A 15,386-nucleotide genomic window follows, 5' to 3' on the forward strand; every position below is an offset into this window, starting at 1 on the left:
TCCTTGTACTGTCATTTTGGCCCTCCAATTAATATATTTTTGTATATCAAATATGCTGTAAAAGAAACATCTATTTATTTAAAAAAATCCCATTGTAATTTCATCCTTGCAGTTCATACTCAGTTTGTTCAATGGTGCTGTGGCCTTTGCGCCCCCAGGGGTCTCAAACAAAGAGCTCTTCAGCCTCTACCGGTGTCATTGAGGCCAGCTCACATCTTCTCTTTCAAAGGAACCAGAAAAACCAAGAGCGGTCACAGCACTCCTCACTCCACATGGCAAATATAATTAGAATTTGCCACAGAGAGGGGGTTAACATGGGTCTTTGTAAAGTAATGAGAATCCAGCTACAATGCTGGTTTAGTACAAAAATAACAAATAAATTTCAAAATGAAAAGTGACCTAGGAGGAAAAAAGCACTCTGGGATTTGGGTGAGAAATATGGGAAACATTCGCTTGCTTTTGACCCAGCAAAAGTTGTCAGCATACAATGGGCCTGGGTCGGGCTAGCAATGCCACCTAACCCACATGGCCACTTGCCCCTCCAATGCCGGCTATATCTGGGCCTCTGCCCTCCACAGTCACAGTGTTGAGTTGTTTAGGGGGTGGACAATAGCAGACACGCTTGCGGTCACTATCTCACCCTGAGCAATACCAGGTGAGACTGAGCCACAATCTTCTATTGCCAACTCATCCCGGGGGTTGGAGAACTGGCCATGGAACCCACAGTGGCAAGGCTATGAGGGGACAGCATTCTCCTGGGGCCTCAGCCTGGGACCCGCTGGCCAGCCCGGGATTTGGTCAGGGAGCTAGAGGTGGAAGCCAAAAAGAGGCCAGCAGACTGTTGGAAGCAAGTGGCTGGAACTTGTGTAAATCTGTGGCAAGCCAGCCATGGACTAGAGCAAAAGCTGTTCTTGAGAGGAACTTAAAGAAAAAATTAGAATTTAGGAAGACTGTGGGCTGCCTCAGAAATCTTCAGAAAGAATTCAGCTTCCCACAATAGTGCAGTGATTAGAGCCTTTGCCTTGTATGTGGCCATCCCATATAGTCCCTGGAGCACTACCATGAGTGTTACCTGAGCACAGATCCAGGAGTAACCCCTGAGCACAGTAAGCTATACCTCAAAAATAGAAAAAAAAAGAAAAGAAGGAAGTCCAAACTACAGCGGTAGGGAGTTTGCCTTGCACGCAGCCAACATGGCCAACCTGAGTTTGATTCCTCCGCCCCTCTCAGAGAGCCCAGCAAGCTACCGAGAATATCTCGCCCTCACAGCAGAGCCTGGCAAGCTCCCCGTGATGTATTCGATATGCCAAATACAGTAACAACAAAGCCTCCAATGGAGATGTTACTGGGCCCGCTCAAGCAAATCGATGAACGGGAGGATAGTGATAGTGATGTGATAGTGATAATTGTAAATTATTTCTCTTAAGAGATAAATTATTTTTTTATTTAGGCCAGTCACCTTTGAAGGAAAAGAGAATAAGCAACCTAACAACCTGTTTTCTCCTTTAATACATATCCTACTCACTATACATGGGTCCACACGTTAGATGAGTGTTCTGGAAAATTTGTATCATTGCGTTTTGTGTATTACAGTAAATATAAGTGTCCTCATGCAGCAGATCTCCTTCTGTTTTTACCCTTCTACTCAGTCTGTGTGTTTCAGGTCTGTTTATGTTACTCTCTGCATACACACATCCTAGTCCACTGTGTCATTTATCCTAGCCCTAAGATGATCACATGCATTTTCTACTGTTGTCACCTGAGAAAAGAGACCATTTCAGGAAACCTGCCCTCCCCCTCAGACTGAGGCTTCCGCCTTCTGCCATCACTGAGACATGGAGTGGCAGACCTTTATCTGCCGAGTCTGTTCTCTCACTTCGTCCTCTCTCATTTAAAAGAGTTTCCATGTTGCATTGAATCATCTGTTTTGAAAATGACCAAATGAAATAGCCACCTCTTGTGATTGGCCTCCTGACATCATTCATTTAAAATTCACTGCTGGGTGTGGCCCCAATACAAAAAGGACCTGGGTTCAATCCCCGACCCTCATATGGGTCCCTGAGCCCACCAGGAGTGATCCCTGAGTGCAGAGTCAGTAGTAAACCCTGAGCACCACAGACTGTGTGGCATCACCAAATGAAAGGAAGGGAAGAAAAGGGAAGGGGGAAGGGAAGGGAATGCAAGACGCAACGGAAAGGAGTTCCAATCTGACTTATCTGGAATGTGCTTTTGCACTGGCCTTTCCCAGTTGCTGTTAATGCTTGAAGATTGGGATCTAGCTGGATCCGTACTTGATTCTCTCCCCGTCTCCACTTCCTTGAAGGACTTGAGCCCATGAACCTCATGGCAATGGTGTTCTCAAGGAGATATTTAGAGAGAGGTGGTCAACTGCCCACCTCCCCAAAACTCCTTGGGTTTCAGAGCTGCAGGGTTAAGCTTTTATACCAGATGGGAAAATAGGATTTTGGACGATGCATAAAAGAAATATTTCCTCTTCTTCTGGAGAGTCAGTCTGGGCATCTGTATCTCTGGATCCAAAATCTGAGCATCCTTCTCAGCCTCATTCATCCTCAAGGCTTCAAAGGAAGGGGCTTTGCCTGAAGGTGAATGACTTGTCCTTAGGACTTCACTTAGTATGAGATCCTCCAGTTTCATCCTACCAACCTCTTGTGCCATTCAAGTCACAGCACACAGAACCCCCAGTACAATCACAGTCCCATCAGCGTCAAGAGAGAACACACACACACACACACACACACACACACACACACACACACCCTCCACCCTACAATCCTATAGCACAGTAGTAGGGCGTTTGCCTTGCACGCAGCCAGCCCGGCCGAGCCGGGTTCAATTCCTCTCGGAGAGCCTGGCAAGCTGCTGAGAATATCTCGCCTGCACGGCAAAGCCTAGCAAGCTACCTGTGATGTATTCAATATGCATAGTAACAACAAGTCTCAAAATGGAGACATTACTGGCCCCACTCGAGCAAATCGATGAACAATGGGAGGACAGTGAAAAAGCCTATACTTTCTAAAAATACAGTGCAGCTTCATAATCAAGCCCCAGCCATGGTGAGCCAGCCCAAGTTTGATGCTAACCTCGTACTCAATGCCCTAGTCTGCTCACATTGTCTTTCAAAAAATACCAAGAGAGCTAGAGAGATAAAACAGCAGGTAGGGCTCTTGCTTGGATGAGAACTGACCTGGTTATGAGTCCCAGCACCACATATGAACCCCCAAGCCACAAGAAGTGATCACTGAGCATAGAGTCAGAAGAAAGCACTGAGCACCAACAAATGTTTTCCCCTTAAAAAAAATTTTTTTTAAAGTACTTAATTAAAAACCAGACTGACTGACTCAACCCAAACAGAAATATCTTTATCCATTCTGGGGGCTTGGGGTCCCAGAGCAGGGTATTAGCCAGGCCTGTTTCTCCTGGGGCCTCTCTTGCAGCCTGAAGATGGCCACCCCCTTTCCACCACCTCAGACCCCCCTGACCTCCCTGCAGTGACAGACACCGACCTGGACAGGCTCTCTCTTCTGACAGGGAAAGGATAGGAGGTCAGGAGTCTGACCTTAAGTCCTCAGTCTTAACTCTCTCTTTGAAGACCCAGTCGTAAGCCAGAGCCAAAGTATAGCAGTAGGGCGCTTGCTTGCATGCGCTGACCCAGGTTCAATCCCCAGTACCACGTACAAATGCAGTCAGGAGTAAGCCCTGAGCACAGAGTCAGGAGCAAGCCCTGAGCACAGAACCCAGAGTAAGTCCTGAGCACTGCCGTATGTGCCTCCCCCAAAACAAAAATAAATAAAAATAAGGATCCAGTCTCCTGCAGAGCCACATTAGTTTTCCGTGGCTTCAGTATACGAATTCGGGGACGGGGCGCTGTTCAGTGCTCCTTCAACTGTAAGGCAGAAACCCCTCTTACCTCTGGACCAGAGTTGCTCGCAGACAGACACCCCGGGTTGCTCTTCCTGTCACGTTCTCCGTGGAGGGTCTGTCTGGCAGCCTGCACCACCCCTCTCTCGCTTGTGACCCCGCGACCTCGCCCCTGAGTGTTCAGCTCTTGCCCTCTCCCTTGGTGAGAATATAAGAACTAACGGGCATAGCCTTGTGTGTCTTGTTTCACCGTTCTCTGGATTTGACAAGGCCTGGCTCAGAGCCTTAACTTGAAATAGGCATAAAATCAGTAGTGTCATCTGCATAAATTTGATTTCACGTATATGAGTTTTGCTGGGATTCCTTTCAGCGGTGGATGAGTCTCTCCGGGCAGAGGTTTCCTGGAACCCAGCTTAGCTCCTTAGAAAGTGATGGAGTTCCAAGCTCCAAGATGGTGCATTTTTTTTAAAAAAACAACTTCTCCTAATCTTTACTTTTGCCCTTTTTGTTTAATTTGATGCCCGATTATTTTTGCCTCAGTCTTTTGGCGTTTAATTATTGGAGTGATCATTATGGGTTGTTAGACCATTTTCATAATTAATCTTTAATTGCAGTACCTGGATAACATTTCACATGAAAATTGATTTGCAGACGTAGCCCACATCTCACCTTGGATAATTATCCCAGGTCTGACTAATGTTCGTGGAGCCCTCGCATGGCAGGGGGCTCTCACCAATGACAGTGTGTTGATTTTTTTAATTAGTGAAGGTTAAGTAGCAGTTTTGCTCACAGACCTACAATTTAAACTTATAACATTTGTCACCAAGAAAGATTTCGGTAGAGCACATGTGTTGAACTTCAATAATTATCCCTGGTTCCAATGATTATAACAGCTTTAGCATAAAAGAAAATGACCAGTTTCAGGACAAAAAAAAGTTTCTTCATATCGACTAGATCAGTAAAAGTACTTTGCAGCTCACTGACCCATCGAATAAATCAGGGGTCAGCTAAGTAAAAAGGAGCATTATTTATTTAGTGTTCCTTTAGAGAGAAAGAAATGGCATTCAACGGATCTGCTTCATAAATTGAAAAGGAGAGAGTACAAAACTCTATGTAGTGAACGCAACAAATACAAATTAGATGACCATCAGGTAAGCGGGAGGAAGGTCAGAGTCGTGGTTTAGAAATGAAACAGAAGAGAGAAGGAAATGAAGGATAAATTGAGAATTATCACTGTCATCGCTGTCATCCCCTTGTTCTTTGATTTACTCGAGTGGGTACCAGTAATATCTCTATTCGTCCCAACCCTGAGATTTTAGCAGCCTCTCCATACTCGTCTTTCTCAATGATTGGAGGCTCTTTCAGGGTCAGGGGAATGAGACCTGTTGTTGTTACTGTATTTGGCATATTGAATATGCCACAGGGAGCTTGCCAGACTCTGCCATGCGGGATACTCTCGGCAGCTTACCAGGCTCTCCAAGAGGCGCATATATATAGATAGATATAGATATAGAAATAGATATAGATATAGATATTTCTCTATGATTTGTTGCCTACTGTCTGAACTCCATCAAACAAGGATGGTGTGGTAATTATGGAAAATGGGTAGGAAGTGTCTTATAATGTGTCACGCAGCCACAAAGCAGCTGCATGTTCCGGAAAGCGGCCTGGAGCATGGCAGCGGTTGGGTAGTGGAGGTTGGCTGCTGGGGCTGGGTCCCTTGGGGCAGGGAGGACTCTCACGCGCCCCCTTCTGGGGCACCCCAAGTGAGAACAGCTTGGCCCAGAATCCAGTAGCATGGTTATGGGGGCCTCATTTTATACTCTCGTCTGGGAGGAGCAACTGTGAGTTCTGGAAGGTGGTCGATAAGGAGATTATCTGGTGTCGGCAGCGTGTGGCTTATAGGTGTGACCCCTGGGTCACCAGAGACTGGGGGAAGCACTCAGAGGATCTCTGCTCCCCAGTCCCATAGTACAGTCTAAGGTCTCAAAGTTCAGCATTACCTGGGTTCCATGGGGTTTCACTCCTGCTTGAGACTCGGACCTGTATCAAGAATACAGGGAAACACACACACACTGCAGGAGATGGTAAATCCAGCCTAGAGTGACTTGGAACTGGAAGGAAAATCATCATTCCTTCATCCTGAGACATCCGCGGTGGCACCCTCCCTTTTTTACAGTTGGAAACCTGATAGAAAGAGGCCAAGTGACTTGATGTATGCCACACGGCTTCACCCCCGACAGTTAACAGTCCCAAGCAGGAGGGAGCGATGGAACAGCCCAAATGCAGAAAGGAAGGTTGATAAATGCAGAGCTCACACAGAGCTCAGAGAGGAAGAAAAATTCACCCCCTCGTGCCCCTTTTTGAACGAGGGCTACATGGAGAATAATTTGGTACATGCGTTCTATCTAAATGTTTACCTTCCTAACGTAATAAAAATATGATCTAATCTAGATTTATTTGCTTTGCCAATTGACCCTCTTTTTGAATCTCCATCTCTTTGCCATGCAAACATTTACTAAAACCTCCTTTAAAAATGTCTCTGTCAAACTCGCAACCCTTGCTGAGACCCATTAAATATGAATCATTTCCAAATTAAAGTATATGCAGATTGATTCAAGATTAATACATTAAGAGAAATAAAGTCATAAAAGCTCCAGAAGAAAATATATTTGAATGATTGTATTATTTCAGGTTTGAGACAGTCCTGATCAGCCTAAAGTCAAAGGCAGAAATCATGCAAATAAGATAAATGAATGTGATTATTAAAAAGTCTCAGCCATTCATAGTGAGAAACATCGGATACAAGTTAAGAGACAAAGACCAGAGGATAGAGTTGTGTCAAATCAGTAACATAAATTTAAGTCAGAAATACTCTTATCTGCCAATAATATTTCTACTTCCTATCCTACCTCCCACATGGGGGTGGAACAAAATGGAGAAACAAAAATTAATAACAGGAAAAATATTTTAGAAACCTTCAAGTCAATATTTGAACAATGTGAATTAAAACAGTGAACTCTATTTCCCCTCTAGCCTATAAAATCAAGAGGATCCTACTAGTATTAAAACTGGTGTGTGTGGAGAGGGAGAGAGAGAGAGATAGAGAGAGAGAGAGAGAGAGAGAGAGAGAGGATAAAAATGCCTGCCATAGAGGCAGACTGTGAGGGAGGGGAAGTGATGGATGGGAGGGAACCTGGGGATACTGGTTCTGGGAAGTGTACACTAGTGGATAGATGGGTGTTGGAACATCGTATGACTGAAACCTAATCATAAACAGCTTTGTAAGGGTCTATCTCAAAGTGACTCAGTAATAAAATTTTTTATATAAATAAATAAAAATGGTATGGAGAAGGTGAGAACCTTCCCAGTCTCTTGTGGAAGTGCAGATTGATCCAACTCTTCTCAGGGAAAGTAGATCTCTACCGCCTCAAAAGTCACATGCCCTTTTTGAGCCATGGACTTTCAAAACATCCATTCTCAGTAAAATAATTGAACAAGTGTCCAAAGGTTTTTGCAGAGGTAGGATTAGCCCCCAAGACAGAAACCGGAATAAATTCAAAAGCCCCATGGTAGTAGTGACAGGGACAGAAAACAGCCCCATGGGCAGAGACATCCTGTCCTGCTGACCCCAGGAAGCAAGTATCAAGGCGTGGAGAGGCCCCGAGCCCCCTGTCTTCAGCACAGATACTGCCCACGGGGTCGCCAGAGTCTTCCAGGGAGCTGGAGCCCCAACTCCTTTACCCACAATAAAGTCAGGGAGCCAACAGTGAAATTTATAGACCTCATCTAGAGGCTCAGGACAATCTCTCCCCTCACCTTCTCCACCCTAAGACCACCATGAGTTACTAGTTGGCCATAAAATGGTAGAAAAGGGTGGACACCCCCTTCCATGGAAAGGGGCTGAGTTTTCCAAAAAAGACCACCTACCACCCACCCCCATTTTCATTTTTTTTTGCCCTTTTGTTAGAGAATGCAGCAAGAGCTCACACCCTACGGTCTCCCCCAGTCGTCTGGCCCTGACTGTCTGCTCCTGTTTCTCTGCCTTCTCTTCTTCTTTCAGTAAACTCACTCAGAGTTCACAGGTGACTGGAGTTTCTGTAAACGCTTCTGGTTTTGACCCCAAGAGTCTGCTCTTGTCCCAACAGTAGGAAGGAGAACTAAAGTACAGGACATCCACACAACGGGACAGTAGGGGATGTCCAGCAAAATGTTCTAGTGGTAGTGCCCAAGGGATAGTGCAGTGGGTAGGGTGTTTGCCTTGCATGTGACTGACGTAGGTTTGATTCCCAATATCCCATGTGTTCCTTTGAACCCCTCCAGCAGTGATTTCTGAGTGCAGAACCAGGAGTAACCCCAGAGCACCTTCAGGTGTGCCCCTACTCCCAAAAGAAAGATGTTCCATGGGACATTTATTGCTTACAGGTGCTGTGATATATCATGTGCAGAGAGCAAATTTTAAAACAATGTGTATTTCATGGTCCTATTTCTTCCTTAAGATTTTTTACACATATGTGTGTTCATATATAAAAGTAGAAAAGGCCATTTGCTTAAAGTAAATGTCGTTCCGAGTAGCTTTACTCTTTCCCTTTTTGCTTATCCGAATGTTTATGGCTTCCACTATGAAAAGCTATTATAATTGCAAATCAAAATCAAAAACTATTACAATTGTAATTTGTAAGAAAGGATAGGAAGATAACTAAAAGTGAAAAAAATTTAATTTCAGCCTATTTTTATAAGACATAATTGTCTTAATTAACTATTGATGAACATTTAAGTAGTTAGGTATTTATTTAACAAAAGACTCTTTGGAAAGCCTATGTTGCGAGAACAAAAGCCAAAGTCCCCAAATAATAGCAGCCAAATTGAAATTTTTGACACACAAAGAGTGACTAATGGATTGAAATTCTTCCAAATCATAGCCAAGGCCCAGATTCTCAGAGGTATGTGTGAAGTCGGGCTGATGAACAGATTGCTAAATGGGGCATCTTTCAAATCATTTTTAATAACTCCCCCATCGATCCAAAGGCTAAGGACTCCCCCAATCAGCCCTCAATTCCAGTGTTTTATTTTTCATAAATTACCTCTGGAAAGTCACCTTTCGGGGCTGTGACAAGAAAGTGAGGGAGCAGCAAGTTTCCACTCTAACAGGAGTGTGTTAACCACATGAAGGCCAGGACTCTCCGGGAAAGGGCATGCGTTCATATCTGGGACTTCAACCCACCGACCTGTCTGAGTGTCCATCCACTGGGTTGTACCCTTTCCTCAAGAGTGAAGAGTAAGTGATGGGTTAGTCCCCATTTGCAACCAACCAATCTCACTCACCTCCCAGCAGTTGTACTGACGACTCTGTTTCAAAGACGTCCAGACCTGGATCTCAGCTACATGTGCATATAAGAGACCCCTAACCCCAGCAACATGTGCATCTGAGGGACACCTGTCCTCAGAATTCTGCTATGTGTGGGTTATGACCACAGAACTGAGTTTAAGCCAGAAGCTAAAGATTAAGGTGACTCTAGTACAGCTCCACCACTTGGGTTCTGTGAGTTCTTGAACAAGTTTCTTTACCTCTCTGAAGCTCAGCTTCCTCTTCTGTATGACGGGTACATGTGCTACCTTGCCAGAATGCTCTGGGAACTGGGAAAATTATCTGTATAAGGGTCATTAGCCCCCAAGAACAAATAGATCATATAGAACTCTATAGCCCCCCATGAAACAGGAAATTTTGTTTTAGTAGTAGTACATTTTCTCTATAAATCACAGTCAAATTTTTTAAATAAATTGAACTGTTAATTTTATTTAATTTCCTGAGCTGTGGAGCGATAGCACAGCGGGTAGGGCGTTTGCCTTGCACACGGCCGACCTGGCCGACCCAGGTTCGATTTCTCCACCCCTCTCGGAGAGGCCGGCAAGCTACCTAGAGTATCTCGCCCGCACAGCAAAGCCTGGCAAGTTACCCGTGACGTATTCGATATGCCAAACACAGGAACAACAAGTCTCACAATGGAGACGTTGCTGGGCCCGCTAGAGCAAATCAATGAACAACGGGAGGACAGTGCTACAGAGTAGTGCTAATTTCCTGAAAAGCTTTTACTCTAAGATACAGACATGTATCGGAACCAGGTGTTCCTTTCATATCCGCTGGTTATTTTGGTGGGGAGGTGGGGCCTGGGGAATGTTCAGGAACGTCCCACCCTGGCAGATGTGGTGCTGGGAAGAAAACAAGGACTGGACAAGACAAACACCTTAGCCCCTGTACCTTTTCTCCAGGCATGTCAGCTGTTTGAGACAAATTACAACTTAGGTTATTACAGACACAACTAGAGCCCCCTGGGGTATAGTGCCCCAGTGACTCCTTCCATGAAATTTGTCAGGAATATTTGTAAAATTTTCATGCTCTGTCTAACTGTAACTTACGGAGAACATTGCCATCATCTTGGTCTTTGCAGGCTATGCCTGACAATAACGTTCAGACCGAGACAGTGGAACGGAGCCTGGCCTAGTAAGAGCTGACTTGGGGGGAGGGGGGTGATCAATCCCTAGCCCAGCTCCCAGACACTGAGCCCCAGGACCCCTTAATGTGAACTTCAAAGCACAGCCTTGCTCCAGACAAGAACCGGGGCTTGCAATCACATTTCAAATGGATTTATGCCTTCCTCCTAATTGACTTGTTAACTATGCTAATGTATTCATGCCTTTTCAAAGGCCTCTCAGCAGATAATGCCCCGGTACTGAATGCTGTGAGATTAAAGAATGAAGAACCCGAGAAATTCCTATAAACTTCTTTTCTATAGGCAAGCAGATTAGACTTCCAAAACAGCTTATGTGAGTTTGCCTATCTCCAAACATTTTATTTCTATCACCAAAATTGCTTCTCAGAAAATGGCCTCTTTTAATTAGGCATTAGAGCTTGCGGGGGCGGGGCAGGGCTTCAACTTTGTTTAGGCCTGATGGGGAAGTGTCCGTGCTTGGCTGCCTCTTATCCTGCTCTCGTTCAAGGCCCGAGGCCTGTGGTCCAGCGAGATAAGACACTTGCTTTGCATGTGACTGACCCCAGCATCCCTGGTTTCCTGAGCCCCACCAGGAGTGACCACTGAGCCCAGAATTAGAAGTACCCAAACCCCACCAGGTGTGGTCCAGACAACAGAAAAGAAAAAAAAAACATTAGCAGGCCTGATGACAGAGGCTCTGAGACCCCATGTTCTCTCGTTCCAGGTGGCGCTGGCGGCCAGCAGGGCTTTCTGGGCTGCATCCGCTCCCTGCGTATGAATGGGGTCACGCTGGACCTGGAGGAGAGGGCCAAGGTCACGTCCGGCTTCAAGTCCGGCTGCTCGGGTCACTGCACCAGCTACGGGGCCAACTGTGAGAATGGAGGCAAATGCATCGAGAAATACCACGGTTATTCCTGCGACTGCTCCCACACGGCTTACGATGGGACGTTTTGCAACAAAGGTAAGGCCGTGGGTTCCAGCCGGGCCAGGCCCACGTCATCATATTAGCGACTCGTGCACATGCTTATGGTGTTCTGGAGGAGGGGAATTCCATGTTCAGAATTCTCCTAGCTAGGAGGGGAAGCTCCCACACCTTGCCCAAAGGTGAGCCGTTGATGGAGACAAGAGAATGGGGTGCGGGTGGTGGAGGGCTTCCCCCGTACATGTGGCTACGTTCTGCAGGGCTTGGAGGAGCATGTCCTTCCTCAGGGGTGAGTGCTCAAGGTACTGGCCTCTGAAGAGAACCCTCGCTGGTCCTCTCTCTTCACGGGAGCCACAGGGGTGAACCCCACTATACCCAACGGACAGAGTGGGACATACGTTGGCTCTGGTTGCCAGGGATCTCACTGTCCATCACGGCTGTTGGACTCTCTCTGGACTCCCAAAGTGTGTCGTTGGGGCCGGAGAGATAGTCCAGGGCTTCAGGCCTTAGTCAACCCAGCTTCAGTAGCCAGAATTCAGATAGTCCCTTGAGCATCCTTTGGAGACAACCAAGTGCTTCTGGGTATGGCCCAGGTGGTCTCTGGCACTGTGAGGCCTGAGCACTGTATGACCCCAGACTTCCAGACCACTGCTTGGGAGAACGGCCCCCAAATAAAAGAAAGACCTTTGGCCATTTATGATCATGATATTCTTAGCGTTATTCTCATACAGGCTGTCTCCGTGAATGCACCCCAGCCTCAGCTAGCTGCAGGAATCTCAAGCTAGGCTGTCTGCACCCCCTTTCAATCTTGGGGGGTGGGGATCCCTTTCATCCCTTATACACTGTGCAGAGCCAATTGGCAAACGGACAAGCACCCAGCAGGTGTGCATGTGAGGACTGGGCCAGGGATTCTGCAGGAGAAGTAATTCACTCAGTGGGGCTGGATTTTTGCCGTATAAACAAGAAGGATGGAGAGGCTGAACTGGCCCTTTTCCTAAGCTACAGTTGCAATCCACTTAAATCACTCTTCTCTTTCTAAATAAATGTGTCGCCTTTGGATAAAGTTTCCTGTAAATGGTTGGGGCATCTCTTAATAAGAAGCTTTCCATAAGTAGCCTATTCATACTCTTCTGAATACAGGGAGAGTTGTTTGTGCTGGCATTATTCACACAAGATGCCACACAGAAGGAGGAATTGTTCCATAACATTCCCTGTACATCCAGGCTGCTGTCTGGCAGCACTGTAATATGAGCATACAAATTAGGTCAGGCAGGGTTTGAAGAACGAGCCTGAGATGACAACAAAGGAGAAAGCCCTAGCATGGCTGGATGATACCAGCACACGTTCACAGTGCAATTACAGCACTTTTTCTGCTCAGAACAACATGACTCCGTGGCTTCCCCGCACCACACAATGGGACGGGTGTGCAGGACACATTAATTTTGTGCTTGTAGAAATGACAGTCTCGCAATGGCCTTCATTGTGCTTGATGCTAAATTAATGCAGTCATTCCCTTGCCAAAGGGATGTCTGACTGCAATCAAAGTGAGCACGAATGCCTGAGAGATTCCCCCACATAAGGACCAATTCAAAGAAAAGCATGAGTCCCGTATTTGGGGTAAGTTAGGTTAACCACTGTAACGCCTACCGAACCTCTGGGGTTAATTGGCAGTTGTCACAAATAGAAAAGCAAGAGGAGGTGCCCATCGGCTTAGCCTGTGTTTGAGATTAAGATAAATGAAGTGGGTGTTGCCTTTGACTTTGTGCCAAAGGGATTACCCAAAAGGCACTAAAATGTGCTCTTAATATCTGTGTGGCTGGATGAGTTACCATGTGACTCCATTTCTAACTGAAAAAATACTAAAATTCAAAACTGAATGTATCCGAAAGGCATCAGTGGGCATCTTCTGAGTCCGGAGAAGAACCATCCTGTCTCAGAGAGGATCCGTGAGTGCTTCTGATGGGCAGGCAGGGGAGGAAGCAGGCAGCCACTGTGGAAAGTTCTCCTGCAAGGTCTGGCTTAGCAAAGGGGCTGTCCTTCTTAGACATTCACCAGAACTCTGAGTCCTGTAGCACATCTCCCTGGTGGTCTTGTATGTCTAGGTCATGTGACCAGCTCCTCAAAGTCTGGTCGAGAAAGAGTAATTCCTTTCACCTTGATAGAAGACACTTGCACTGTGATATGGAAAATTGCTTCCAGCATATTGAACAATTGGGATGGAGTGATAGCTCAGTGTGTAGGGTGTTTTTTGCCTTGCATGCGGCCAAACCAGGTTCAATTCCTCTGTCCCTCTTGGAGAGCCCGACAAGCTAGAGAATATCCTGCCTGCTCCCCAATATTTTCCCCAATATTTGATATGCCAAAAACAGCAACAAGTCTCACAAGGGAGATGTTACTGGTGCCCGTTTGAGCACATCGATGAACAACAGGAGGACAGTGCTACAGTCCTACAGATATTGAAAAATGAGCTCTTCCCCAGTCTTATGGACATGGGACATTCCCTCCACCAGGCCCTCAAATACAGGACCCTCCCTCATAGACCCTAATGCTGCTACTGCTTACATCATCAAGGTCATCAAGAAGCCCCGGTCCCCTTCCTCCCCATTGCTCCCTACACCACCAGCTCTTCCTGGTCCTGTGGATGGGAGAAGCCCCAGCCACTATTAATTAATCCAAACAACCTTGCCTTCAACTCCACTAACTGTAGGGGCTTGTAGGTTCTGATATCTGATGTCTTTCTTCAAATCCTCCAATAATAATCACCCTGGTATGTAAACAGGCAGTTAAATGCTCTACCCCTGAGCTATACCCCTGGGTTGGAGCGATAGCACAGTGGGTAGGGTGTTTACCTTGCATGTGGTCGACCTGGACAACCCAGGTTCAGTTTCTCCGCCCCTCTCAGAGAGCCCAGCAAGCGACCAAGTGTATCTCACCCGCACGGCAAAGCCTGGCCAGCTACCTGTGATGTATTCGATATGCCAAACACAGTAACAAGTGTCACAATGGAGATGTTACTGGGCCCACTCGAGCAAATCGATGAACAACTGGAGAACAGTGACAGTAAGGTCCCCCATCTTCCAGTATGTAGGCATAACACCCACCAACTGCCCACTCCCCCACCCCACCCCACCCCCAGCGCCGTGTAATCCCATCAACAGCCAAGACCCAGAGACTATAAAACCCTGCTCCCGGAATCTTATTATCTAGTTCTTACACTGGAGAACCTGGCAGGCTACCAAAAGTATCCTGCCCACAAGGCAGAGTCTAGCAAACTCCTCGTGGCGTTCCCAATATGCCAAAAACCAGTAACAATGATGGGTCTCATTCTCCTGACCCTGAAAGAGCCTCGAATGTGGCACTTTTTAAAATCTCAGGGCTAGGATGAAGGAGACGTTACTGGGGCCTGCTCGAGGCAATAGATAAACCACAATGATATCATATCTAAATTCTTCTGGTTTCCCCTTTGGGAGAAGGAGGGTATTAAAAATCAGGGTTCTTGGCCCAGACATTAAAAAAGTATTTCTCAAAGTGGGCGATACAGACTTCCAATGGGTATGGTCCATTCAGTAGGATGGACACTGGAACCATCCAGAGGGTCAGTATTTGTGTTGGTTACAATTGGCGAACATTTCCTATTTGATAAAGAAGGTGCATATCCAGGAAGATGATCAGTGCGTGATTATGCTAAAGAGGGGATGATAGGCCAAAGATGTTTGGGAATCTCTGCATTCGCAGGTCAGCTGTCTCTGCAGGAAATATCTAATTATTCTTGAGAAATCATCAGAGCATTGAATCATACTGTTTAGAACGGAGCAGCATTGCAGGAGAAATCTTCAGATAATTAGATAATCCTTGAAAATCCATCTCTTGAGATCTTTAAGTGAGCACAGCTTCGCACAAGCCCTCGAAGTGGTTGGCCTAAGAAGGAGCACTGTGGGGAGGATTGCCTTGTTGGAGCCAAATTGAATGAAAATAAAACCTGAGATTCTAGTATCAAACTCAGTCATGTGAGTGACTCAAGCAGACATGGACCTCTCAGAGTCGGGGTCAGGGAGCAGGGCAGGGCAGGGGATGAGATTATCCAGAAGAGTAGG

The 15,386-nt window shown here is 46.2% G+C and overlaps 1 protein-coding gene across 1 annotated transcript in view; it reads left to right on the plus strand.

Moving 5' to 3' along the window:
• The window catches only part of CNTNAP2 (contactin associated protein 2), a gene marked incomplete at its 5' end in the record, with an annotated part of 1,346,219 nt that overhangs the window by 1,128,015 nt on the left and 202,818 nt on the right, over positions 1-15,386 (plus strand). Inside the window, one exon of the mRNA XM_056106760.1 lies at positions 11,095-11,331. Coding sequence (XP_055962735.1) covers positions 11,095-11,331 — 237 coding nt within the window. The remainder of the gene's footprint in view (positions 1-11,094; positions 11,332-15,386) is intronic.

The sequence above is a fragment of the Sorex fumeus genome, unplaced genomic scaffold (assembly GCF_029834395.1).
Source record: "Sorex fumeus unplaced genomic scaffold, SorFum_2.1 ptg000143l, whole genome shotgun sequence".
Taxonomy (NCBI): domain Eukaryota; kingdom Metazoa; phylum Chordata; class Mammalia; order Eulipotyphla; family Soricidae; genus Sorex; species Sorex fumeus.